General features: G+C 45.3%; 1 protein-coding gene across 3 annotated transcripts in view; it reads left to right on the top strand.

Annotated features, from left to right (window-relative positions):
• Positions 1-26,914, top strand: part of CCDC50 (coiled-coil domain containing 50) — a 74,122-nt gene that overhangs the window by 12,251 nt on the left and 34,957 nt on the right. For all 3 annotated transcript variants that reach the window (XM_067466140.1, XM_067466139.1, XM_067466141.1), the window contains exons 2-3: positions 20,582-20,644; positions 21,745-21,874. In XM_067466140.1, the coding sequence (XP_067322241.1) occupies positions 20,582-20,644; positions 21,745-21,874 (193 nt within the window). The remainder of the gene's footprint in view (positions 1-20,581; positions 20,645-21,744; positions 21,875-26,914) is intronic.

Below are 26,914 nucleotides of genomic sequence, written 5' to 3' on the forward strand. Positions count from 1 at the left end.
GGTCATCAAATGCTAATCAAGGTGGTCAGTTGAAACATTCACACCTAGCTCCAGAGGTTGTGAGGTCTGTTGGAACTAGGAAAAAGGTTTATAGTATATCTGTGGAAGGACCAGGGTGGGACAAAGGACTCTTGTCTGCTGGAGCTAGGTGTGAATGTTTCAACTGACCACCTTGATTAGCATATAATGGCCTGACAGTGCCTGGGGGAATCTTTTATTGAGAGGTAATTAGATGTGCCTGATTGTTTCCTCTCTGGTGTTGTGCTGTTGTAATTTTAGAGTTTTCTAATACTGGTAGCCAGATTTTGTTCATTTTCATGGTTTCCTCCTTTCTGTTGAAATTGTCCACATGCTTGCGTATTTCAATGGCTTCTCTGTGTAGCCTGACGTGGTGGTTGTTGGAGTGGTCCAGCATTTCTGTGTTCCCTAATAATCTGCTGTGTCCAGGTTGGTTCCTCAGGTGCTCTGCTAGGGCTGACTTCTCGGGTTGAAGGAGTCTGCAGTGCCTTTCATGTTCTTTGATTTGTGTTTGGGCATCGCTGCGTTTGGTGGTCCCTATGTAGACTTGTCCACAGGTGAATGGTATATGGTAGACTCCTGCAGAAGTTGAGCAAAGGACAAGGGGGATCCTCTCACTTCTGCATGAGTCTACTGCGTACCATGCAGCTGTGGACAAGTCTCCATAGGGACCACCAAACACAGCAGCATCGCCCAGACACGAATCAAGGAACATGAAAGGCACTGCAGACTACTTCAATGTGGCTTGCAGTGGAAACAAGGATTGGGGATAAAACCTCAATGGAGATCCCCTTTTCATAGAATCATAGAATCATAGAATCAAAGAGTTGGAAGAGACCTCATGGGCCATCCAGTCCAACCCCATTCTGCCAAGAAGCAGGAATATTGCATTCAAATCACCCCTGACAGATGGCCATCCAGCCTCTGCTTAAAAGCTTCCAAAGAAGGAGCCTCCACCACACTCCGGGGCAGAGAGTTCCACTGCTGAACGGCTCTCACAGTCAGGAAGTTCTTCCTCATGTTCAGATGGAATCTCCTCTCTTGTAGTTTGAAGCCATTGTTCCCTTGCGTCCTAGTCTCCAAGGGAGCAGAAAACAAGCTTGCTCCCTCCTCCCTGTGGCTTCCTCTCACATATTTATACATGGCTATCATATCTCCTCTCAGCCTTCTCTTCTTCAGGCTAAACATGCCCAGTTCCCTAAGCCGCTCCTCATAGGGCTTGTTCTCCAGACCCTTGATCATTTGAGTCGCCCTCCTCTGGACACATTACAGCTTGTCAATATCTCTCTTGAATTGTGGTGCCCAGAATTGGACACAATATTCCAGATGTGGTCTAACCAAAGCAGAATAGAGGGGTAGCATTACTTCCTTAGATCTAGACACTATGCTCCTATTGATGCAGGCCAAAATCCCATTGGCTTTTTTTGCTGCCACATCACATTGTTGGCTCATGTTTAACTTGTTCTCCACGAGGACTCCAAGATCTTTTTCACACGTACTGCTCTCGAGCCAGGCATTGTCCCCCATTCTGTATCTTTGCATTTCATTTTTTCTGCCAAAGTGGAGTATCTTGCATTTGGCACTGTTGAACTTCATTTTGTTAGTTTTTGCCATTCATCTCTCTAATCTGTCAAGATCGTTTTGAATCCTGCTCCTGTCCTCTGGAGTCTTGGCTCTCCCTCCCAATTTGGTCCCGTCTGCAAACTTGATGATCCTGCCTTCTAGCCCTTCATCTAAGTCATTAATAAAGATGTTGAACAGGACCGGGCCCAGGGGGGAACCCTGCGGCACTCCGCTCGTCACTTTTCCCCTGATAATAACTCTTCCAGGAGTGGATTCCCCTTTTGTGGGGAAGTTCTCTCTCACTTCCTGTTGTCTCAGCCTTGTTCTTAACTATGAGTCGTTTGTAAGTCGGAATGATTGTAACTTGGGGATTGTCTGTATATATGTTTCTGGGTTTCCTAGGAGGGGTCATTTCCCCTTATAATAGGCTGCATTTGGTTCAATTTCTGGATTGGCTTCTGGAGCATTCAAAAAGATCCAAAACGATCTTCACAGATTAGAGAGATGATTGGCCAAAACTAACAAAATGAAGTTCAATGAGGACAAATGCAAGAGACCCCACTTTGGCAGAAAAAATGAAATGCAAAGATACAGAATGGGGGACGTGTGGCTTGAGAGCAGGATGTGTGGAAAAGACCTTGCAGTCCTCGTGGACAACAAGTTAAACATGAGCCAACAATGTGATGTGGTGGCAAAAAGCCAATGGGATGTTGGCCTGCATCAATAGGAGCATAGTGTCTAGGTCCAGAGAAGTCATTCTCCCCATGCTCTATTCTGCCTTGGTTAGACCACACCTGGAATATTGTGTCCAATTCTGGCCGTCACAGTTGAAAGAAGATGTTGACAAGCTGGAATGTGTTCACAGGAGGGCGGCTAAAATGATCAAGGGTCTGGAGAACAAACCCTATGAGGAGCGGCTTAAGGAGCTGGGCATGTTTAGCCTGAAGAAGAGAAGGATGACAGGAGATATGATAGCCATGTATAAATATGTGAGCGGAAGCCACAGGGAGGAGGGAGCAAGCTTGTTTTCTGCTTCCCTGGAGATTAGGACGCAATGGAACAATGGCTTCAAGCTACAAGAGAGGAGATTCCATCTGAACATTTAGATGTTTAGATGCACCCTATGGTTTATACCTATAGGCACTGATGCCTCATTTTGGAGTATCCCCCAATTTTGCTTATCCCAGTTTAAGGCTTCTAAACGCATGCTCCTGTGTGCATTTCTGCCATGCATCATTTAAATGCCACTGCTTTCCATCCACATTAAGTGGTCAGTGCAAATGTGTCCCAAAAGAAACCTATTTCCCAATGATCACAGTACTCTAATGGGCTTGTAAAGGAAGATACAGTCCTTCCAATAATCGTGATCATAAGGAGATTCCATTTGAACACGAGGAAGAACTTCCTGACTGTGAGAGCTGTTCAGCAGTGGAACTCTCTGCCCTAGAGTGTGGTGGAGGCTCCTTCTTTGGAAGCTTTTAAACAGAGGCTGGATGGCCATCTGTCAGGGGTGATTTGAATGCGATTGTCCTGCTTCTTGGCAGAATGGGGTTGGACTGGATGGCCCATGAGGTCTCTTCCAACTCTTTGACTGTATGATTCTATGATTTTGCCCTCCATTCATGCCACTTTAAATTCTACAGCACTGCTGGTCACAGCCGACCTCCAGCTAGAGCAGTCAAGGGCCAGGGCTTCCCAGTTCTCAGTGTTTATGCCACAGTTTTTAAGGTTTAAGTTCTCTTCCAACTCTAGGGATTCTATGATTCTATCATCATCACCATCATCATCGTGATTGTATTTTTGGCCATCTGTTTGGATCTTCCACGCAGAGAAAATGGCCTACATCCCTGGATACGGAGGGTCCAACTATAATGCTAGAGTTGGCCAATTGCAATGTAGGGTTGCTCTTTGCATCATAGAATCATAGAATCAAAGAGTTGGAAGAGACCTCATGGGCCATCCAGTCCAACCCAATTCTGCCAAGAAGCAGGAATATTGCATTCAAATCACCCCTGACAGATGGCCATCCAGCCTCTGCTTAAAAGCTTCCAAAGAGGGAGCCTCCACCACACTCCGGGGCAGAGAGTTCCACTGCTGAACGGCTCTCACAGTCAGGAAGTTCTTCCTAATGTTCAGATGGAATCTCCTCTCTTGTAGTTTGAAGCCATTGTTCCGCGTCCTAGTCTCCAAGGAAGCAGAGAACAAGCTTGCTCCCTCCTCCCTGTGGCTTCCTCTCACATATTTATACATGGCTATCATATCTCCTCTCAGCCTTCTTGCAAGTTCTTGCAAGTTACCCCTATTTGCAAATACTTTGCATTTTAATCCCCTTCTCCCCATAGGACCTCTGAAAGCCTTTGCCATTGCACATTATGGCATGCCTCTGATTTTTCTCCGAGAAAGATTTCTCGTATCCAAAGGGATCCTGCGCGCAGAGGGATCAGCTCCATTGTCTTTGGGTGACCTTCTGCCTCCAGACAGCCTGCTTTGTGCTCTGGGGAGGGAGGGAGGGAGAAAGGGAGGGAAGGGGGCACAGATGCTCAACCCTCCCCTTTTCCCTCCCTAGGCTTTTGCCGAGACCAATCGAGGCCAATGTCTGCTCCTTGATCCGCTTAACCTCCTGGCCTCATAGCCTTGCCTTGCTTTTGTGCCGCTTGCTTGCTTGCTTGCTTGCTTGCTTGTGGTGTCACCTTGCCACTAAGCTGTGGGAACAAGATATAGGGCAAAGGGGCCCCTCTTTGTGGGTATTTTGGAGAGAGTCAAATGACTGGGATGGATGGGGAGGCCGGCCGGCCCTTTCCTTTGCACCAAGAGGTCACAGCTGCATGGGAAACCAAATCAGGGAATTTGATAACGTTTGAATGACCATCGCGAAGTACAATCACAGCCAGCCCTTTGTATCCATGGATTAAACAACGTGTAGGATGCAAATATTTCCCCAAAACCCCGAAAGCAAACATGCACCACAATTCAAGAGAGATATTGACAAGCTGGAATGTGTCCAGAGGAGAGCGACTAAAATGATAAAAGGTCTGGAGAACAAGCCCTATGAGGAGCGGCTTAAGGAGCTGGACATGTTTAGCCTGAAGAAGAGAAGGCTGAGAGGGGATATGATAGCCATGTATAAATATGTGAGAGGAAGCCACAGGGAGGAGGAGGGAGCAAGCTTGTTTTCTGCTTCCTTGGAGACTAGGACGCAATGGAACAATGGCTTCAAACTAAAAGAGAGGAGATTCCATCTGAACATGAGGAAGAACTTCCTGACTGTGAGAGCCGTTCAGCAGTGGAACTCTCTGCCCCGGAGTGTGGTGGAGGCTCCTTCTTTGGAAGCTTTTAAACAGAGGCTGGATGGCCATCTGTCAGGGGTGATTTGAATGCAATATTCCTGCTTCTTGGCAGGGGGTTGGACTGGATGGCCCATGAGGTCTCTTCCAACTCTTTGATTCTATGATTCTATGAGAAGAGCAAAGTACAGTAGGCTCTTTGTTAACAGATTGGTAGGTGGGTTGCCGTGAGTTTCAATAGCATTCTTTCCTGACGTTTCACCTGCATCTGTGGCAGGCATCTTCAGAGGTATGTTGGAAATGAGGCAAGTGGAGTGTGATGTGATACACACACACACACACACACACACTAGCAGTCCCCTGCCACATGTTGCTGTGTCCCAGTGTGGTGATCTGGAAAATAAAGTAACTACAACTCCCAAATGTCAAGGTCTATTTCCCTCAAACCCCATCTGTGTTCATATTTAGGCATATGGAGTATCCGTGCCAAGTTTGGTCCAGATCCTTCATTGTTTGAGTCCACAGTGCTCTCTGGATGTAGGTGAACTACAACTCCCAAACTCAAGGTCAATACCCACCAAACCCTTCCAGTATTTTCTGTTGGTCATGGAAGTTCTGTATGCCAAGTTTGGTTCAATGTCATCATTGGTGGAGTTCGGAATGCTCTTTGATTGTAGGTGAACTATAAATCCCAGCAACTACAACTCCCAAATGGCAAAATCATAATTTTTGAGTGATGGTCACTCCTTGTGTGGTGAGACGTTTTGTTGCCAAATTTAGTGTGATTTCGTTCATTGGTTCTTTTGTTTTTAAGGTACTCATTATGCACAGAGCATTTATATATATGGATATGGATATAGATATATACTCACAGAGTTGGAAGAGACCTCATGGGCTATCCAGTCCAACCCCCTGCCAAGTAGCAGGAACATCACATACAGAGCACCCCTGACAGATGGCCATCCAGCCTCTGTTTAAAAGCCTCCAAAGAAGGAGCTTCTACCTTCCTACCTACCTATCTATCTATCTATCTATCTATCTATCTATCTATCCATCTATCTCAATTGTTCTCAATCTTCCTAATGCTGCGACCCCTTAATATAGATCCTCATGTTGTGGTGACCTCCAACCATAACATTATTTTCATTGCTACTTTAGTTTTGCTACTGTTATGAATTGTAATGTAAATATCAGATATGCAGGATGTATTTTCATTCACTGGGCCAAATTTGGCACAAATACCCAATACGCCCAAATTTAAATACTGGTGGAGTTGGGCGGGGGATCGATTTTGTCATTTGGGAGTTCTAGTTTCTGGGATTCACCTTTAATTGAAGAGCATTCTGAACTCAGCCAATGATGGAATTGAACCAAACAGAACTCCCATGACCAACAGAAAATACTGGAAGGGTTTGGTGGGCATTGATCTTGAGTTGTAGTTCACCTATCTCCAGAGAGCACTGTGGACTCAAGCAATGATGGATCTGGACCAAACTTGGCACGGATACTCAATATGCCCAAATGTGAACACTGGTGGAGTTGGGGGAAAATAGACCTTGACATTTGGGAGTTGTAGTATCTCGGATTTATAGTCCACCTACAATCATAGAATCATAGAATCAAAGAGTTGGAAGAGACCTCATGGGCCGTCCAGTCCGACCCCATTCTGGCAAGAAGCAGGACAATCGCATTCAAAGCATCCCCGACAGATGGCCATCCAGCCTCTGCTTAAAAGCTTCCAAAGAAGGAGCCTCCACCACACTCCGGGGCAGAGAGTTCCACTGCTGAACGGCTCTCACAGTCAGGAAGTTCTTCCTCATGTTCAGATGGAATCTCCTCTCTTGTAGTTTGAAGCCATTGTTCCATTGCGTCCTAGTCTCCAGGGAAGCAGAAAGGAAGCTTGCTCCCTCCTCCCCCCTGTGGCTTCCTCTCACATATTTATACATGGCTATCATATCTCCTCTCAGCCTTCTCTTCTTCAGGCTAAACATGCCCAGTTCCCTAAGCCGCTCCTCATAGGGCTTGTTCTCCAGACCCAATCAAAGAGCATTCTGAACCCCACCAACAATAGAATTGGGCCAAACTTCCCCCACAGGAGCCTCATAATCAGCAAAAAATACTGTGTTTTCTGATGGTCTTTGGTGACCCCTCTGACACCCCTGCACAACCTCTCTGGGAGTCGCGACCCCCAGGTTGAGCAACACTTACCTAAATATATATTCTATATGTATTTGTGAGCTTTCTCTCTCTCTCAGCTTTGGATAACTTAGGAAAGTGTGAACACCCCTGTGGTATTTCCTTTGCATTATGTGCCCTTCCTCAGAAGATTTCCCCTCACTTTCTGTCCCTGTGAGAATTAGATTTTGCAAAATTTGGCTCCTTGTGGAAACAAGGGCTGGTGATACAGCTTCAGTGGAGACACCTTTTCCCCAGGATAATAACTCTTCCAGGAGTGCATTTCCCTTCTTTCCACGGTGAAGATTTCTCTCACTTCCTGTTGTCTCATCCTTGTTTATAACTATGAGTCATTTGCAAGGGTTTATATATCTGTGGAACATTGTCCAGGGTGGGAGAAAGAACTCTTGTCTGTTGGAGGTAGGTGTGAACGTTGCAATTGGCCATCTTGTTTAGAATCATAGAGTTGGAAGAGACATCATGGGCCATCCAACCCTCTGCCGAGAAGCAAGAAAATTGCATTCAAAGCACCCCCTACAGATGGCCATCCAGCCTCTGTTTAAAAGCTTATAGAATAATAGATTAGCATTGAATGGCCTTGCAGCTTCAAAGGGTGGCTGCTTCCTGCCTGGGGAATCCTTTGTTGAAATTCCAGACATGAAACAATCAATGCCAGCTAACACCTCCCAACAAAGGATCACCCGGGCAGGAAGCAGCCGGCTTTGAAGCTGCAAGGCCGGTTGATGTTCTCTTGATCTTTTGCCCACATCTATGGCAGGCATCCTTAGAGGTTGTGAAGTCTGTTGGAACCTAAGAAAATTGTGTTTATACATCTGTGGAATGTCCAGGGTGGGAGAAAGAACTCTTGTCTGTTGGAGGTAGGTGTGAATGTTTCAATTGTCCACCTTGATTAGCATTTAATGGCCCGGCAGTTTCAAGGTCTGACTTCTTACTGCCTGGGGGAATCCTTTGTTGGGAGGTGATTAGCTGGCCCTGAATGTTTCTTGTCTGGAATTCCCCCTGTTGTCTGTCTCATAACCTCTGAGAATGCCTGCCAGAGATGCAGGCAAAACGTCAGGAGAGAATGCTTCTAGAACAGGGCCATACAGCCCAGAAAACTCACAGCCACCCAGTGATTCCGGCCATGAGAGCCTTGGACAATACAGCTTCAGTGGAGACACCTTTCCCCCAGGATAATAACTCTTCCAGGAGTGGATTTCCCTTCTTTCCGTGGTGAAGATTTCTCTCACTTCCTGTTGTCTCACCCTTGTTTATAACTATGAGTCATTTGCAAGTTGGCTGTTTATACTGCCTATACTCCACGAGGCACTTTTCCTTCTGTGGTTAGAGCGTTTCCATACACGTTTGCTTTCTCGCCCAGGTGTTTTCTCCGTAGACTTTGACCTATAAATGTTGACAATGTGAAGTGCAAAGGCAGCCCTGGACCTGGCTTGGCAGAAACAAAGCTTCTCCTGCTGCCCAACAAAGAGCCAAGCAGCCATCTCCTGGGCAACAGGCTCAGGTCAGCCGTAGCCAAATGCTGGATGGCCGTAGCCAATACTCTCTGCAATATACCCCTCCTTCCTTGTCCCTCTTGGCTAAAGGTCACTTGAGTCATTCTGGACTGGGTTGCCAGGCCAGGATGTCTGCTCGTTCCTTGGTTTTATTTATTCTTCCTTTTCCTTTGACTGAAAATGTCATTGTTCATTGCGGGGCAACATAGACAGCTCTTGACTCTCATAGAATCCTAGAATCAAAGAGTTGGACGAGACCTCCTGGGCCATCCAGTCCAACCCCATTCTGCCAAGAAGCAGTAATATTGCATTCAAAGCACCCCTGACAGATGGCCATCCAGCCTCTGTTTAAAAGCTTCCAAAGAAAGAGACTCCACCACACTCCGGGGCAGAGAGTTCCACTGCTGAACGGCTCTCACAGTCAGGAAGTTCTTCCTCATGTTCAGGCGGAATCTCCTCTCTTATAGCTTGAAGCCATTGTTCCATTGCGTCCTAATCTCCAGGGAAGCAGAAAACAAGCTTGCTCCCTCCTCCTCCCTGTGGCTTTCTCTCACATATTTATACATGGCTATCATATCTCCTCTGAGCCTTCTCTTCTTCAGGCTAAACATGCCCAGCTCCTTAAGCCGCTCCTCATAGGGCTTGTTCTCCAGACCCTTGAGGTGGAAGGCGGTCTCGGTTGGGGTTGGCTTGACGCGCCTTCCTCTTGGCACGTTTCTCTCTTTCACTCTCCATTCGTGCCTCTTCAAATTCTGCAGCACTGCTGGTCACACCTGACCTCCAGCTGGAGCACTCAAGGGCCAGGGCTTCCCAGTTCTCAGTGTATATGCCAAAGTTTTAAAGGTTGGCTTTCAGCCCATCTTTCAATCTCTTTTCCTGTCTTTCAACATTCCGTTTTCCGTTCTTGAGTTCAGAGTAGAGCAGCTGCTTTGGGAGATGGTGGTTGGGGATCCAGACAACGTGGCTGGTCCAGCGGAGTTGATGGCGGAGGACAATCGCTTCAGTGCTGGTGGTCTTTGCTTCTTCCAGCATGCTGACGTTTGTCCACCTGTCCACCTGTCTTCCCAAGAGATTTGCAGGATTTTCCAGAGGTAGCGCTGATGGAATCGTTCCAGGAGTTGCATGTGATGTCTGTAGACAGTCCACGTTTCGCAGGCATATAGCAGGGTTGGGAGGACAATAGTGTTATAAACAAGCGCCTTGATCTCCCTATGGATGTCCCGGTCCTCAAACACTCTCTGCTTCATTCGGAAAAATGCTGCACTCACAGAGCTCAGGCGGTGTTGTATTTTGGTGTCAATGTTCACTTTGGTGGAGACGTGGCTGCCAATTTGGCAGTTTAGATGCACCCCATGGTTTATACGTACACGTGCTGATGTCTCATTTTGGAGTATCCCCCAATTTTGCTTGTCCCAGTTTAAGCCCTCTAAACGCATGCTCCTGTGTGCATTTCTGCCATGCATCATTTAAACGCCACTGCTTTTCATCCACATTAAGTGGTCAGTGCAAATGTGCCCCAGAAGAAACATATTTCCTAATGATAATAGAAGTCTAATGGGCTTGTAAAGGAAGATACAGTCCTTCCAATAATCATGATCATCATAAGGAGATTCCATCTGAACATGAGGAAGAACTTCCTGACTGTGAGAGCCGTTCAGCAGTGGAACTCTCTGCTCCGGAGCGTGGTGGAGGCTCCTTCTTTGGAAGCTTTTAAACAGAGGCTGGATGGCCATCTGTCAGGGGTGATTTGAATGCAATATTCCTGCTTCTTGGCAGAATGGGGTTGGACTGGATGGCCCAGGAGGTCTCTTCCAACTCTAGGATGCTTTTTATTTATTTGTCATGTCAGGGCAACCAGTCAATTGTATTACATTTCTAACAGAACAAAACAAACAGACAAAACACACAGATTTTGCAAACTTGGTATTTGGTTAAATGTCCTTTGACCAGTATCTGGCCACTTGGAGTGCCTCTGGTGTTGCCGCAAGGAGGTCCTCCATGGTGCATGTGGCAGGGTTCAGTGTGCATTGCAGCAGGTGGTCAGTGGTTTGCTCTTCTCCACACTCGTATGTCGTGGATTCCACTTTGTGGCCCCATTTCTTGAGGTTGGCTCAGCATCTCGTGGTGCCATAATGCAGTCTGTTCAGCGCCTTCCAAGTCACCCAGTCTTCTGTGTGCCCAGGGGGGAGTCTCTCATCTGGTATCAGCCATTGGTTGAGGTGTTGGGTTTGAGCCTGCCACTTTTGGACTCTCGCTTGCTGGGGTGTTCCAGCGAGTGTCTCTGTAGATCTTAGAAAACTATTTCTAGATTTAAGTCATTGACATGCTGTCTGATACCCAAACAGGGGATGAGCTGGAGATGTCACTGCCTTGGTCCTTTCACTATTGGCTTGTATGATCATCATCATCATAGACTTGTGCCTGGGAAAGTGGGATTGAACACTATCCAGCAGTTTGTGCTTCAACTGGCATTCATGTATAGATAAAAAGCCATGCTTTTGGGTTGGAAAGATGAGCCGATTACAAGAAACGTTGCATAGAGGATGCCTGTTTGTACCTACTCAGTCTTCGAGGAGGCACTTTCCATGTACCACACAGAAGGCCAAGAGCTTGAACAGTGTTTCCATCCTAAATATCTTGGTGTCACCTTTGATAGAACACCAACATTTAGGAAACATTGTATAAACACCAAGCACAAAGTAGCTGAATGCAATACCATCCTGCGGAAACTTATTGGCAGAGCATGGGGAGCATACCCAAAATAAGCTCTGTTGAGTATGCCTGACCTGTTTGGCACAAGTCTACCCACTTGAAGCAGGTAAACAAAGCATTGAACGAAACATGCGGAATAATCACTGGATGCCTCAAACCTACAACTGTTGATCATAGAATCCTAGAGTTGGAAGAGACCTCAAGGGCCATCCAGTCCAACCCCATTCTGCCAAGAAGCAGGAATATTGCATTCAAATCACCCCTGACAGATGGCCATCCAGCCTCTGTTTAAAAGCTTCCAAAGAAGGAGCCTCCACCACACTCCGGGGCAGAGAGTTCCACTGCTGAACGGCTCTCACAGTCAGGAAGTTCTTCCTCATGTTCAGATGGAATCTCCTTCCATTGTTCCATTGTGTCCTAGTCTCCAGGGCAGCAGAAAACAAGCTTACTCCCTCCTCCCTATGGCTTTCCCTCACATATGTATACATGGCTATCATGTCTCCTCTCAGCCTTCTCTTCTTCAGGCTAAACATGCCCAGGTCTTTAAGCCGCTCCTCATAGGGCTTGTTCTCCAGACCCATGATCATTTTAGTCGCCCTTCTCTGGACACATTCCAGCTTGTCAATATCTCTCTTCAATTGTGGTGCCCAGAATTGGACACAATATTCCAGGTGTGGTCTAACCAAGGCAGAATAGAGCATGGGGAGCATAACTTATTTATTTATTTATTTGGGGTGCTTCTACCCCGCCCTTCTCAACCCCCTAGGGGGGACCCAGGGCGGCTTACAAAAGGCACAATTCGATGCTTAACAATTCACAAAATACAATACAATAAGCTAGTTGTCACACACACCCCTCCCCGATGTGCGACAGGAAGTTGCTGCAAACTGTGTGAGAGAAATATGGTTGAACCCTCCATCTAAGACAGACATCCTCAGAGGTTGTGACCTCGCCATAGATGTGGGTGAAATGTCAGAATATAATGCTTCTGGAACATGGTCATACAGCTCGAATAAATCACAACAACCCAGAGAGTCCGGCCATGAAAGCCTTCGACAATACAATCTCATCCCCATGTTTTCAATTTGGCTGTGGCTCTTTGGGATCCATTTCGGAGCTGTTTGCATGGTAGCACCACATTGAAAGCAGCGCATCAACACAAATATGTCTAGAAATGGAGCATATTTTAGGAAGAGGAAAATGCCTCCGAGGCTTTCTCCTCAAATGCTTAGCTGATGACATCTTGGGAATCGGTTCCTTTCTTTGCTTGGCACCAAAACTCCACTTGACTCTCATAGAATCATAGAATCAAAGAGTTGGAAGAGACCTCATGGGCCATCCAGTCCAACCCCATTCTGCCAAGAAGCAGGAATATTGCATTCAAATCACCCCTGACAGATGCCCATCCAGCCTCTGTTTCAAAGCTTCCAAAGAAGGAGCCTCCACCGAACTCTGGGGCAGAGAGTTCCACTGCTGAACAGCTCTCACAGTCAGGAAGTTCTTCCTCATGTTCAGATGGAATCTCCTCTCTTGTAGTTTGAAGCCATTGTTCCTTGTCCTAATCCCAATAGAAGTCATTGTTCCATTGCGTCCTAGTCTCCAAGGAAGCAGAAAACAAGCTTGCTACCTTCTCCCTGTGGCTTCCTCTCACATACTTATACATGGCTATCGTATCTCCTCTCAGCTTTGTCTTCTTCGGGCTAAACATGCCCAGCTCCTTAAGCCGCTCCTCATAGGGCTTGTTCTCCAGACCCTTGATCATTTTAGTCGCCCTCCTCTGGACACATTCCAGCTTGTCAATATCTCTCTTCAATTGTGGAGCCCAGAATTGGACACAATATTCCAGGTAAAGTGGTCTAACCAAAGCGGAATAGAGCATGGGGAGCCATACAGCCCAGAAAACTCACAGCAACTCAGTGATTCCAGCCATGAGAGCCTTGGACAATACTCTCATGGCTGGAATGTTTGCAGCCTGGCTGCAGCTCTTTGGGTTCTGTTTTGGAGCTCTTTGCAATGGCAGCACCACAGTGAAAGCAGCGCATCAACACAAATATGTCTAGATTTGGAAGAGGAAAATGCCTCCGAGGCTTTCTCCTCAAATGCTTGGCCGATGACATCTTGGGAAGCGGCTCCTTTCTTTGCTTGGCACCAAAACTCCACTTTGGTCACCTTGGAGGAGCGGTCGGGAGCCTTTCCAGCTTGTTTGTTCTCCAAGGAATCTCAATTTGTTTTAATAGGCGAAAGAGCCAGCCGTTGCCTCATTGGCTTGGGAGCAAACAGAGCTGGGAGGATCAAAGGCAGAAGCACCGAGCCGAAAGTGAGATTCGGAGGACAGCCTGTTGCTCAATGTTTCAAGGTCCATCCACGGTGTAATCCCAGGTTTTAGGATGATTTCTGTGCCAAAGGCCTTGGAAAACGGCATCCAGTGACATTGTATTGATCCCACTCTCATTTGATTCACTCTCAAAGGGTGGAACTCAGAGCCTGGAGAGTAGTAGTAGTAGTAGTAGTAGTAATAATAATAATAATAATCATCTTTATTTATACCCTGCCACTATCTCTCCAGGGGGACTCGGGGCGGCTTACATGAGGCCAAACCCAACAGTACAGCAAAGCAAATCTATATAAATAAAAAATGTAATGTTCGTTTGTGGGATTAACAGAACACAAAAACCGCTGGGGGAATTGACAACAAATTTGGATACAATACAATACGAGGCTGTAAGGAATTGTGGGAGTTTAAGTCCAAAACACCTGGAGGGCCCAGGTTTCCCTTTTCCTGGTCCAGATGCTTGCAGAGAAGGCTCAAGACCTTGCAAAACTACAACTCCCAGGTTCCCATAGCCCTGAGCCATTGTAGTTAAAGTGGTGCCAAATTATATTTAAGAACTGTGGAAGTCCAAAACACCTGGAGGGCCCAAGTTTGCCCATGCCTGGTCTAGATGCTTGCAGAAAAAGCTCAAGACCTTGCAAAGCTACAACTCTCATGTTCCTACAGCCCTGAGCCATTGTAGTTAAAGTGGTGCCAAACTGCATTCAGGAATTGTGGGAATTGAAGTCCAAAACACCTGGAGGGCCCAGGTTCGCCTGTTCCTGGTCCAGATACTTGCAGAGAAGGCTCAAGACCTTGCAAAACTATAACTCCCAGGTTCCCATAGCCCTGAGCCATTGTAGTTAAAGTGGTGCCAAACTGCATTCAGGAATTGTGGGAGTTGAAGTCCAAAACACCTGGAGGGCCCAGGTTTGCCTGTTCCTGGTCCAGATGCTTGCAGAGAAGGCTCAAGACCTTGCAAAGCTACAACTCTCATGTTCCTACAGCCCTGAGCCATTGTAGTTAAAGTGGTGCCAAATTGCATTTAGGAATTGTGGGAGTTGAAGTCCAAAACACCTGGAGGGCCCAAGTTTGCCCGTGCCTGGTCTAGATGCTTGCAGAAAAAGCTCAAGACCTCGCAAAGCTACAACTCTCATGTTCCTACAGCCCTGAGCCATTGTAGTTAAAGCGGTGCCAAATTGCATTTAGGAATTGTGGGAGTTGAAGTCCAAAACACCTGGAGGGCCCAAGTTTGCCCTTGCCTGGTCTAGATGCTTGCAGAAAAAACTCAAGACCTCGCAAAGCTACAACTCTCATGTTCCTACAGCCCTGAGCCATTGTAGTTAAAGTGGTGCCAAACTGCATTCAGGAATTGTGGGAGTTATTTATTATTATTTTATTATTTGCATTTGTTAACCGCCGCTCTCAGCCCTAGGGCGACTCGAAATCCAAAACACCTGGAGGGCTCAAGTTTGCCCTTGCCTGGTCTAGATGCTTGCAGAGAAGGCTCAAGACCTTGCAAATCCCATAGCCTTAAGCCATTGTAGTTAAAGTGGTGCTTATTTATTTATCGTGCCAGTCGATTATATTACATTTCTAACAGAACAAAGCAAAAAACAAAACAAAACAAAATGGAAAAATACAAAATTTGTGAGTTTGGTAGCTGATTAAATGTCCTTTGACCAGTATCTGGCCCCTTGGAGTGCTTCTGGTGTTGCTGCAAGAGGTCCTCCCTTGTGCATGTGTCAGGGCTCAGGCTGCATTGCAGCAGGTGGCCTGCAGTTTGCTCTTCTCCACACTCGTATGTCGTGGATTCCACTTTGTGTCCCCATTTCTGAAGGTTGGCTCTGCATCTCGTGGGGCCGGAGCGCAGTCTGTTCAGTGCCTTCCAAGTCTCCCCATCTTCTGTGTGCCCAGGAGGGAGTCTCTCATTTGGTATCAACCATGGATCGAGGTTCTGAGTTTGAGCCTGCCACTTTTGGACTCTTGCTTGCTGAGGTGTTCCAGTGAGTGTCTCTGTGGATCTTAGAAAACTATTTCTAGATTTCAGTCGCTGACGTGCTGGCTGATACCCAAACAGGGGATGAGCTGGAGATGTCTCTGCCTTGGTCCTTTCACTATTGGCTGCCACTTCCCAGCGGATGTCAGGTGGTGCAATACCGGCTAAGCAGTGTAATGTCTCCAGTGGTGTAGAGCGCAGACACCCTGTGATAATGCGGCATGTCTCATTAAGAGCCACAGCTACTGTTTTAGTGTGGTGACATGTGTTCCACACTGGGCATGCGTACTCAGCAGCAGAGTAGCACAGCGCAAGGGCAGATGTCTTCACTGTATCTGGTTGTGATCCCTAGGTTGTGCCAGTCAGCTTTCGTATGATGTTGTTTCTAGCGCCCACTTTTTGCTTGATGTTCAGGCAGTTCTTCTTGTAGGTCAGAGCACGGTCCAGAGTGACTCCCAGGTATTTGGGTGCTCTGCAATGCTCCCGTGGGATTCCTTCCTTCCCAGGTAATAATCCTCAGAGCTCGGGATGCTTGTCTGTTCTTAAGGTGAAAAGCACAGGTCTGTGTTTTGGATGGATTAGGAATCAGCTGGTTTTCCCTGTATTGGGCAGTTAGAGCACCTAGAGCTTTGGAGAGCTTCTGTTCTACCGTCTCAAAGCTCCCTGCTTGAGCGGTGATGGCACGATCATCAGCATAGATGAAGCTCTCTGTCCCTTCTGGCAGTGGCTGGTCATTTGTGTAGATGTTGAACATGGATGGAGCAAGCACGGTGCTAAACTGCATTCATTCTCCAGTGTGGATGGATGCAGAACAGAGATCGTTTGGGGAAGCAACATTGTTTTGGCTCCTGTTCGTTTCCTTTGTTGTGTCTGATCCGCGGTTTGCTTTTCAGTCTCTTCGTTTTCTTAAAATGCAGGAAAAGGAAGTGGTCAAGAGATGCTTCCAGATAGCCAGAAACAGATATTTCTCCTGATCCAACCTTCAGGTGGTTCCCAAAAAGTCCATCTGGAAGTTCAATCAGAAACGTCTGAGATTTCCATCTGTAATTTTTCAGCTGTGGTTTGGACGATGGCAAAGGAAACACTTAACTTGTTGCCCTGTTTTTCCGTAATTATTATTTTCCAACAATTTTTCCAATTATTATTTTGTCCCTTTTCTATGAATATCTTCCAAATATTAATGAGATTCTTAAATGCCGTCTTCTGTACCAGAGAAGCATGATCTGGCCACTTCTTCCCTTCCTTTCCATGTCAATCAATGGCTGAGTCAAGAGTCCGCCGAGTCTATTGTCTGAATTTTCCGGAAGGGCCTCGCATCCGCCGTAATCCATTGAGTGATCCCATTAAAAAGGAAAATGGATTATGGCAAACCAAAATAACTACTTTGCAGCAAAGCTTTCTCTGTGTTGTCAAAGGGTTTTATTGCCAGAGTCACTGGGTTGCTGTGAGTTTTCCTGGCTGCATGGCTATGTTCAGGTAGCATTCTCTTCTGATGTTTCACCTGCATCTGTGGCTAATGGCATCCTCAGAGGTCTGTTGGAAGCGAGGCAAATGGAGTGTATATAAACATATATTTGGAATAATATCCAGGGTGGGAGAAAGGGTTGTTGTAGGTTTTTCAGGTGATATGGCCATGTTCCAGTAGCATTCTCTCTTGATGTTTCACCTGCATCTGTGGCTAATGGCATCCTCAGAGGTCTGTTGGAAGTGAGGCAAATGGAGTGTCTATAAATATATATGTGAGGTAATGTCCAGGGTGGGAGAAAGGGTTGTTGTAGGTTTTTTGGGCGATGTATCCATGTTTTAGAAGCATTCTCTCATGACGTTTCACCTGCATCTGTGGCTGGCATCTTCAGAGGACTGTTGGAAGTGAGGCAAGTGGAGTGTATATAAACATATATTTGGAATAATATACAGGGTGTGAGAAAGAACCCTTGTTTGGGTGGTTGTAGGTTTTCAGGCTATATTGCCATGTTCTAGAAGCATTCTCTCCTGACGTTTCACCTGCATCTGTGGCTAATGGCATCCTCAGAGGTCTATTGGAAGTGAGGCAAATGGAGTGTCTATAAATATATATTTGAAATAATGTCCAGGGTGGGAGAAAGGGTTGTTGTAGGTTTTTTGGGCGATATGGCCGATGTTCTAGAAGCATTCTCTCCTGATGTTTCGCCTGCATCTGTGGCTAATGTCATCCTCAGAGGTCTGTTGGAAGTGAGGCAAGTGAAGTGTATATAAACATATATTTGGAATAATATCCAGGGTGCGAGAAAGAACCCTTGTTTGGTTTGTTGTAGGTTTTCAGGCTATATGGCCATGTTCTAGAAGCATTCTCTCCTGACGTTTCACATGCATCTGTGGCTAATGGCATTCTCAGAGATTTGTTGGAAGTAAGGCAAATGGAGTGTATATAAATATATATGTGGGATAATGTCCATGGTGTGAGAAAGAACCCTTGTCTGGGTTGTTGTAGGTTTTTCAGGCTATATGGCCATGTTCTAGAAGCATTCTCTCCTGACGTTTCACCTGCATCTGCGGCTAATGGCATCCTCAGAGGTCTGTTGGAAGTGAGGCAAGTGGAGTGTATATAAACATATATTTGGAATAATGTCCAGGGTGGGAGAAAGAATCCTTGTTTGGTTTGTTGTTGGTTTTCCGGGTTATATGGCCATGTTCTAGAAGCATTCTCTCCTGACATTTTGCCTGCATCTGTGGCTAATGGCATCCTCAGAAGTCTGTTGAAAGAGAGGCAAGTGGGGTGTATATAAATATATATTTGGAATAATGTCCAGGATGGGAGAAAGGGTTGTTGTAGGTTTTTCGGGCTATATGGCCATGTTCTAGAAGCATTCTCTCGTGATGTTTTCCCTGCATCTATGGCAAGCACCCTCAGAGATCCGGGTGTCCCCTGGGCAACGTCCTTGCAGACGGCCAGTTCTCTGGGTTGTTGTAGGTTTTTCAGGCTGTATAGTTTCCAACAGACCTCACAACCTCTGAGGATGCTTGGCATAGATGCAGGCGAAACGTCAGGAGAGAATGCTTCTATTACAAGGCCATATAGCCCAAAAAATCTACAACAACCCAGTGATTCCAGTCATGAAAACCTTCGACAATAAACCCTTTTCTGTTTAGATAGGAGCCTAGTGCCTAGATCCAGGGAAGTCCTGCTCCCCATGCTCTATTCTATTCTGCCTTGGTCAGATCACTTTACCTGGATTCACACTGTGTCCCATTCTGGGCACTGCTGTTTAAGGGAGATGTTGACTATAAGCTAGAATGTGTCCAGAGGAAGAGGTTGAGTCAAAGGATCGAGGTTCTGGAGAACAAGGCCTATGAGGAGTGGCTTAAAGAGCTGGGCATGTTTAGCCTTCAGAAGAGAAGGCTGAGAGGAGACACGATCCTCTCAGCCTTTTTATTAAAGCTTAGCAAAAAAAGCCAGTAGAAATAAATGCTTGTAAAGATAGATAAGGTTCCAAAAAGCAATAAGGCATTCAAAGGCAGCCAGATAAAACAGTGTCCAAACGTAACAATAAAAAATGTCCAAAAAAACATGAAATTATAATCCAAGGCAATGATATCCAGAGAATGGTTTCCAGACAGTCTGATGGGAACCAGCTTGTGTTGCTAGATAAGGAAAGTGAAAGGAATGTGTTAACGAGCAACTGGGAGGAATCAACCTTTGATAGAAGGGGTCAAATTTGTCAAGATCGCCACCTGCAAAGGGGAGTCAGAAGGTCTGTCAGGATAAGGGAAAAGAGGCATTTGAAGGAGAGTTCTCAAGGGAATTGGAATGCATTTTGTGTAGGTCTTTTTGAATAAATATAGGGCTTTCACAGCATTGCCTTCAGTGAGCGCAACGTTGGTTACTGGGCAAGTCTTGTATGTATGTCATGTCAAGATTCATAGAACACTCTGCTCAAGACTCATGTTCAAGTTGCTGTTGGTGAAAGTTTCCCTGTGTAATTCTTCTGTGGATTTTGGATCTGGGCAACCTTGTTCCCTGGCTTTTCAAGAGACTTTGGACATTTTCCTCTGTGGGTTTTAAGGACTATGCATTCGTGGATTTTGCTGTAGAATCAAGGATCATCTCTGTGCTCTTTTATGGATTATATTTGCTTATCTATCGGTTTGGATTGTTTTTAGTCTTTCTTACTTAACCTTTTACTTTCCTTTTCCACCCCCTTTTAATATTGCTTGCATTTATTCAATAAACTGTTTATTTGCTATAGAACTTTGGAGAGTTTGTGGGTTCAAAGGCGTGCTTCCAGCCTTGGTGTGCGACACCAGACAGGAATCAAACAAAAAGCAAGAACAGACCAGATGCTGCTAGTCACCTTAAAAGCTAGAAAAATCCATGAAGACGAGACCACTTGAACAGGGATTCCATGAGGCTTACACTTGGTTTCCAAATGATGCCTGATCTGATGAGATTTTCTACAGGAAAACCTTAAATCCCAAAAACTGGTTTTGCTTTCCCCCAAACTTTGACTTTAATTGATGAATTCTTTCGGATCTACATAAATATTGGGCCTCTTGTCGATTCTGGCTAATCTCTAGCCGCCGACTCTGCTTATCTGACTCCTCATTAACTTTAGCAGGTGTCAGGCTGTTTTCCAAACTAGAATCTAGAGAGCTCACAAGCAGAGAGAGTAAACCTTTCTCCCAAGGCCTGATAGAAGCATTCTCATGAGAATCTGCCCTTTGCACCGAAGCCTCTCTGTCAGTGTCTGCATGAAACTCATTGACCAAAGTCTCCATGTTGAACCTCAGAGTCAGTCCCAGCATCCCCCTCATCAGAAGCAACAGGGGACTGATTCCCCTCCTCATTACCCACATCAGACACAGAAACACCAGGAGACTGAAACACATTCACAGGTTCAAGCATAGGCTGAGTCCCAACACCACCTTGCGCCCAGTGCTGTAAATATATCAAGTTAAATATATTTGATATACTAAATAGATATATATATGAAGTTGTAAATAAATTGTATGTATTTTTTCTTTCCAGTGTGTCGAGACTTTGCGGTCCTGGAAGACCACACTTTGGCCCACAGCCTTCAAGAGCAGGAAAGTACGTCTCAGTAAAGCCACCAAGTTATTTCCCTTATTTATTATTATTATTATTATTATTGACAAAAAACACAGTTTGTCACAGCAAACGAGATATAGATGCTGGATTTCGTATCACAAAATCACAAGTCGAACACTTCCCAAGCGTCTAGGATTGTGTGATGTATTTTTGAATGATGCCCACAGATCCAAGTCAGTTGACAGATCGTGATTTTGTCAGTATTTATTGTTTCCATGTTGCCGGCTGAGATCTTTTGGCATGGCACCCATTGTGCCGATGACCACTGGGACTGATGAAGGCTTGATGAAAATACATAATTCACATATTGGAAAATATATATTTGATGTAACCATATTAGAAATAGGAGTTAGAAATATATAAGAGAAATGTATGTATGTCTGTATGCATGGCCTTCACTTCACTTGACTTCTTAAAAGCTGCAAAATTAGAGAGGCCAGCATCTAGGAAAAGGAATGTCTAGAGACCTGGCATATTTCAAGAGGTTCTATTTTTCGTACCAGTCACCTTATCGTAAGACTAATGAGGTGGCCATTAAGAGATTTCAGGAAGACCTTATCTTAGGATGGATGGAGACTCTTGCTATCAGGTCTAGTAGACATTCTGGCGATGGTCCTCATTAATAGCAACTCTTCAGATAGGGATGCTAATGAAGATTGACAAGGTGTTGAGTTTGAAAATATGCTATTGAAGTCAATGTAAAAGTAGAATTTTGTGATGTCTGTATGATGCATGCAGAATTATTTTAAAAGGTATATAAACCAAGGATTTCCTTTGTTCTGAACCCTTCTTTCCTGGCTTACCAGGAGGGTCCATATCCGGTTGGCGCCAACCGAGAATAAAGCCGTGCTTTTCACTTCTGAGGATCTCTCTTTGTCTCTTTTTTTCAAACCTTCTCCCTGCCATTTCAGGACCACTTGTACTGGTTTAAACACATGGAGGGTCAAAGTTTGCTCACGCCTGCACTATACTCTTGTTGATGAAGCATCCACATCACACTGGGTTTTGAAGTTCTTTTCCCCCTGCTTCCTGTGACTTCTGACGTGACTTTTGAAACTGTATTCCTTGCTTTCCCCGTGCAGTTGAGCATCACTTGGCGACCAACATCCAGCGCAACCGCCTGGTGCAATATGACTTGCAGATGGCCAAGCAGCTCCAGGAGGAGGAAGACCGGAAAGCCCGGGCCCGGGTCCATGAGCGGCACAAAGACATGTGAGTCTAGGGCAGTGTTTCTCAACCTTCCTAATGCTGTGACCCCTTCATACAGTTCCTCATGTTGTGGTGACCCCCAAACATAACATTATATTTTTTGCTACTTCATAACTAATTTTGGTACTGTTATGAATCATAATGTAAATATCTGGTATGCAGGATGTATTTTCAAATCCCAAATAGCCGATATGCCCAAATTTGAATACTGGTGGGATGGGGGTGATTAATTTTGTCATCTGGGAATGTTGGAGTTGCTGGGATTTATAGTTCACCTACAATCAAAGAGCCTTCTGAACTCCACCAATGATGGAATTGAATCAAACTTGGCACACAGAATTCCCATGACCAAGAGAAAATACTGGGAGGGTCTGGTGGACATTGACGTTGGGTTTTTGGAGTTGTAGTTCACCTACACCCAGAGAGCACTGTGGACTCAAACAGTGGTGGATCTGGACCAAACTTGGCACAAATACTCAATATGCCCAAATGTGAACACTGGTGGAGGTTGGGGAAAGTAGACCTTGACATTTGGGAGGTGTAATTGTTGGGATTTATAGTTCACCCACAATGAAATAGCATTCTGAATCCCACCAATGATAGAATTGGACCAAACTTCCCACACAGAACCCCCATGACCAACAGAAAATACTATGGTCCCGACCCCTAGGTTGAGAAACACTGGTCTAGGGGATGCCTTTGGTGCCCCAATAACCCTATTACGGGTCGCCAGATTGCTGCGAATTTTGGGGGCTGTATGGCGATGTTCCAGTAGCATTCTCTCCTGATGTCTCACCTGCATCTGTGGCTGGCATCTTCAGGTGTGGAATCATGTCCAGGGTGGGAGAAAGAACCCTTGCATGTTTGAAGCAAGTGTGACTGTTGCAATTGGCAAGCTTGATTAGCACTGAGTAGCCTTGCAGCTGCAAAGTCAATCAGTGAGTGTGCTGTCAGGCGCTGGGCCTATAGCAATTTGCTTTTGAACAGGACGTGCTCTTTGTGCCCAGTGGGAAGCCAGGGTGCCTCAAGTGAGAGGCCCTAAGGATTTTCCTATTCAGAGTCTTTAGAAGCTTGAAAGGTTTAACAAAGTTCTTTATTGTTGCTTAAGTCTTCAAGAAACAATCAAATACTTCTTAGACCTTCAACAAATTAAACATACGCTTCTTAACTTGTCTACAAAGGACAGGTACCTTGCTTGGAGAACTATTTCTTTCTTTAACAAGGAAAACCCTTTTTGATCCCTCTCGGGCAATCTGCTTTAAGGCTCTGCTGGTGTGGGCCCTACTCCCGGCTCCAATTGCTTCTGGATACCCGAGTAGACCTACCAGTCAAGACTTTATAGATTTTCCAGCAGGAGTCCTTTTGGACTTTCTCCACAATTGATGTGGATCTGTATCTTTAACCCCAATAAGGGTTGTGCTGTCAAACTGTTTTCCTTTGAAGCTTTAGGGTTGTGTATCTTTAACCTCAACAAGGGTTGTGCTGTCAAATTGTTTTCCTTTGAAGCTTTAAGGTTGTTTTCCCCCGGACGCTGTGAGAAACGAAGCTTCTCTACAGGTGGAGCTAATCCACGTCCTGTAGCTAAGCTTTCCAATGCAAGACTGACCTAAAATGGCTCCCTCTCCTCCCAGGGCCCTGGGGAAAGGGGCGGAACCAAAACTTAACAATGATTGATGGGTCATAGGCCCTATTATTGCAAACCAAGGGAAGCCACCTTTGCATGGAAGAGGGAACAGGCTTGTTTTCTGCTACCCTGGAGACTAGGACTCAATGGAACTCAATGGGTTCAAATGGCAGGAAAGGAGATTCCACCTGAACATCAGCAAGGATTTATGAGCTGTTCAGCAGTGGAACTCTCTGCCTCGGAGTGTGGTGGATGCTTCTTCCTTTGAATCTTTCCAACAGAGGCTGGATGGCCATCTGTTGAGGGTGTTTTGATTGTGCTTTTCCTGCATGAAGGTAGAAGGGGGTTGGACAAGATGGCCCTTGGGGTCTCTTTCAGCTCTATGATATTAATCTAAACAGACTTAATAATACAAACAACCGTTAGATAAATGACCTTATTTAGAGCAATGTGAATTTAAACCAGCTTAAAATATATTCTCGAAGGCTTTCATGGCCGGAATCACTGGGTTGTTGTAGGTTTTTTCGGGCTATATGGCCATGTTCTAGAAGCATTCTCTCCTGACGTTTCACCTGCATCTGTGGCTAATGGCATCCTCACAGCTCTGTTGGAAGTGAGGCAAGTGGAGTGTATATAAATATATATTTGGAATAATGTCCAGGGTGGGAGAAAGGGTTGTAGGTTTTTCGGGCTATATGGCCATGTTCTGGAAGCATTCTCTCCTGACGTTTCACCTGCATCTGTGGCTAATGGCATCCTCAGAGCTCTGTTGGAAGTGAGGCAAGTGGAGTGTATATAAATATATATTTGGAATAATGTCCAGGGTGGGAGAAAGGGTTGTAGGTTTTTTGGGCTATATGGCCATGTTCTGGAAGCATTTTCTCCTGATGTTTCGCCTGCATCTGTGGCTAATGGCATCCTCAGAGCTCTGTTGGAAGTGAGGCAAGTGGAGTGTATATAAATATATATTTGGAATAATGTCCAGGGTGGGAGAAAGGGTTGTAGGTTTTTCGGGCTATATGGCCATGTTCTGGAAGCATTCTCTCCTGACGTTTCCCCTGCATCTATGGCAAGTATGTTGCTGTAGGTTTTTCGGGCTATATGGCCATATTCTAGAAGCATTCTTTCCTAACGTTTCCCCTGCATCTATGGCAAGCATGTTGTTGTAGGTTTTTCGGGCTATATGGCCATGTTCTAGAAGCATTCTCTCCTGACGTTTCCCCTGCATCTATGGCAAGCATGTTGTTGTAGGTTTTTCGGGCTATATGGCCATGTTCTAGAAGCATTCTTTCCTGACGTTTCCCCTGCATCTATGGCAAGCATGTTGTTGTAGGTTTTTGGGCTATATGGCCATGTTCTAGAAGCATTCTCTCCTGACGTTTCGCCTGCATCTATGGCAAGCATGTTGTTGTAGGTTTTTCGGGCTATATGGCCATATTCTAGAAGCATTCTCTCCTGACGTTTCGCCTGCATCTATGGCAACCATCCTTAGAGGTTGTGAGGTCTCACAACCTCTGAGGATGCTTGCCATAGATGCAGGTGAAACATCAGGAGAGAATGCTTCTAGAACATGGCCATATAGCCTGAAAAAACCTACAACATCCCAGCCTTAAAATAGATATCATTGTGATTAAAAGCAAAGCAGACAGGCTTTTTTAAAGACTGGTGACAAGTGAAGAAGCACAATGTGCATCTACATTGTAGATTTAATACAATTTGACCCCACTTTTGCTGCCATGGCTCCATGCTATGGGATCCTGGGGTTTGTGATTTGGTGAGTCATCGGTATCTTTTGGCAGAGAAGGCTGGAGACCTTGTAAAACTACAGCTCCCAGTTTGGCAGCGAAAGTGGTGCCAAACCGCATTGGTTCTGCACCCAGAGGCTCTAAAGAGAAGGATCTCAGAAGCTTAGGCCATTTTACAGAATGCTACAAAGGGACTTCCTTGTTTCCTGGTTGTGTTTCCGGGCTTCTGCACAAAACTCTGAAGTTAAAAATAACAACGCAAAAAGCAAACCGTCCAACTTATCAACACGGATGTGAAGGATACACTGCAAAATAATATAGAGCTATATAAATAATAATAATAATTATAATAATAACAACAACAACAATAACAACAATATATATAAATAAAAATGTAATGTTCGTTTGTGGGATTAACATAACTCTAAAACCACTGGGGGAATTGACACCAAATTTGGACACAATACACCTGTCAGACCAACAAGTGACCATCACTCATAAAAACACTGAAAAACACAGCAGACGGGACTTAAAATCAACCCCCCCCCAAATATGTTACAATTTATGCGCAAAACCATATATATATATAAAAACACACACACACACATATATATATATATACACACACATATATGCATATACACACACAAAACACATACACAGAAAGGGGGAGGGAAGGAAGGAAGGAGAGAAGGAGGGAGAGAAAGAGGGAGAGAAGGAGGGAAGGAGAGAAGGAAGGAAAGAAAGCAGGGTAAATAATGAAGGAAGGAGAGAAAGAGGAAAAGGAGGGAAGGAGAGAGGAAAGAAAGAAAGGTATAGAAGGAAATTAAAAAAATGAAAGAGGGAAGGAAGAAGGAACAAAAAAGAGAAATAGGAAGGGAATGAGAGAAGGAAGGAAAGAAGGAGAGAGAAGGAAGGAGGGAGAGAAAGAGGGAGGGAAGGAGAGAAGGAAGGAAAGAAAAAAGGATAGAGAGATTGAAGGAGGGAGAGAAAGAGTGGGAGAAGGAGGGAAGGAGAGAAGGAAGGAAGGAAGGAAAGAAGGCTAGAGAATGAAGGAGGGAGAGAAAGAGGGAAAGGAGGGAAGGAGAGAGGAAAGAAAGAAAGGTAGAGAAGGAAATAAAAAATGAAAGAGGGAAAGAAGGAGAGAAGAAACAAAAGAGAGAAAGAGGTAGGGAAGGAGAGGATGAAGGAAGGAGAGAAGGGTAGAGAATGAAGGAGAGAGAGCAAGAGGGAGAGAAGGAAGAAAGGAGAGAATGAAGGAAAGAAAGAAAGAGCGGTAGAGAATGAAGGAGGGAGAGAAAGAGGGGGAGAAGGAGGGAAGGAGAGAAGGAAGGAAAGAGAAAGGTAGAGAATGAAGGATAGAAGGAGGGAGAGAAAGAGGAGAAGGAGGGAAGGAGAGAGGAAAGAAAGGTAGAGAAGGAAATAAAAAAATGAAAGAGGGAAGGAAGGAGAGAAGGAACAAAAGAGAGAAGGAGGGAGGGAAGGAAGGAGAGAAAGAAAGAAAGGAGAGAAAAGGGGAGGAAAGGTTGGTTACAGCAACACATGGCAGGTAATAGTAATAATAATAGTAATAATAATAATAATAATAATAATATTGTTTTCAGTTCATAGTGGTGTCAATCTGCATTAATTCTGCAGTGTAGATGCCCCAGACTCTGCAACCAGCCGCTTTCC

The sequence above is a fragment of the Anolis sagrei genome, chromosome 3, assembly GCF_037176765.1.
Source record: "Anolis sagrei isolate rAnoSag1 chromosome 3, rAnoSag1.mat, whole genome shotgun sequence".
Lineage (NCBI taxonomy): Eukaryota > Metazoa > Chordata > Lepidosauria > Squamata > Dactyloidae > Anolis > Anolis sagrei.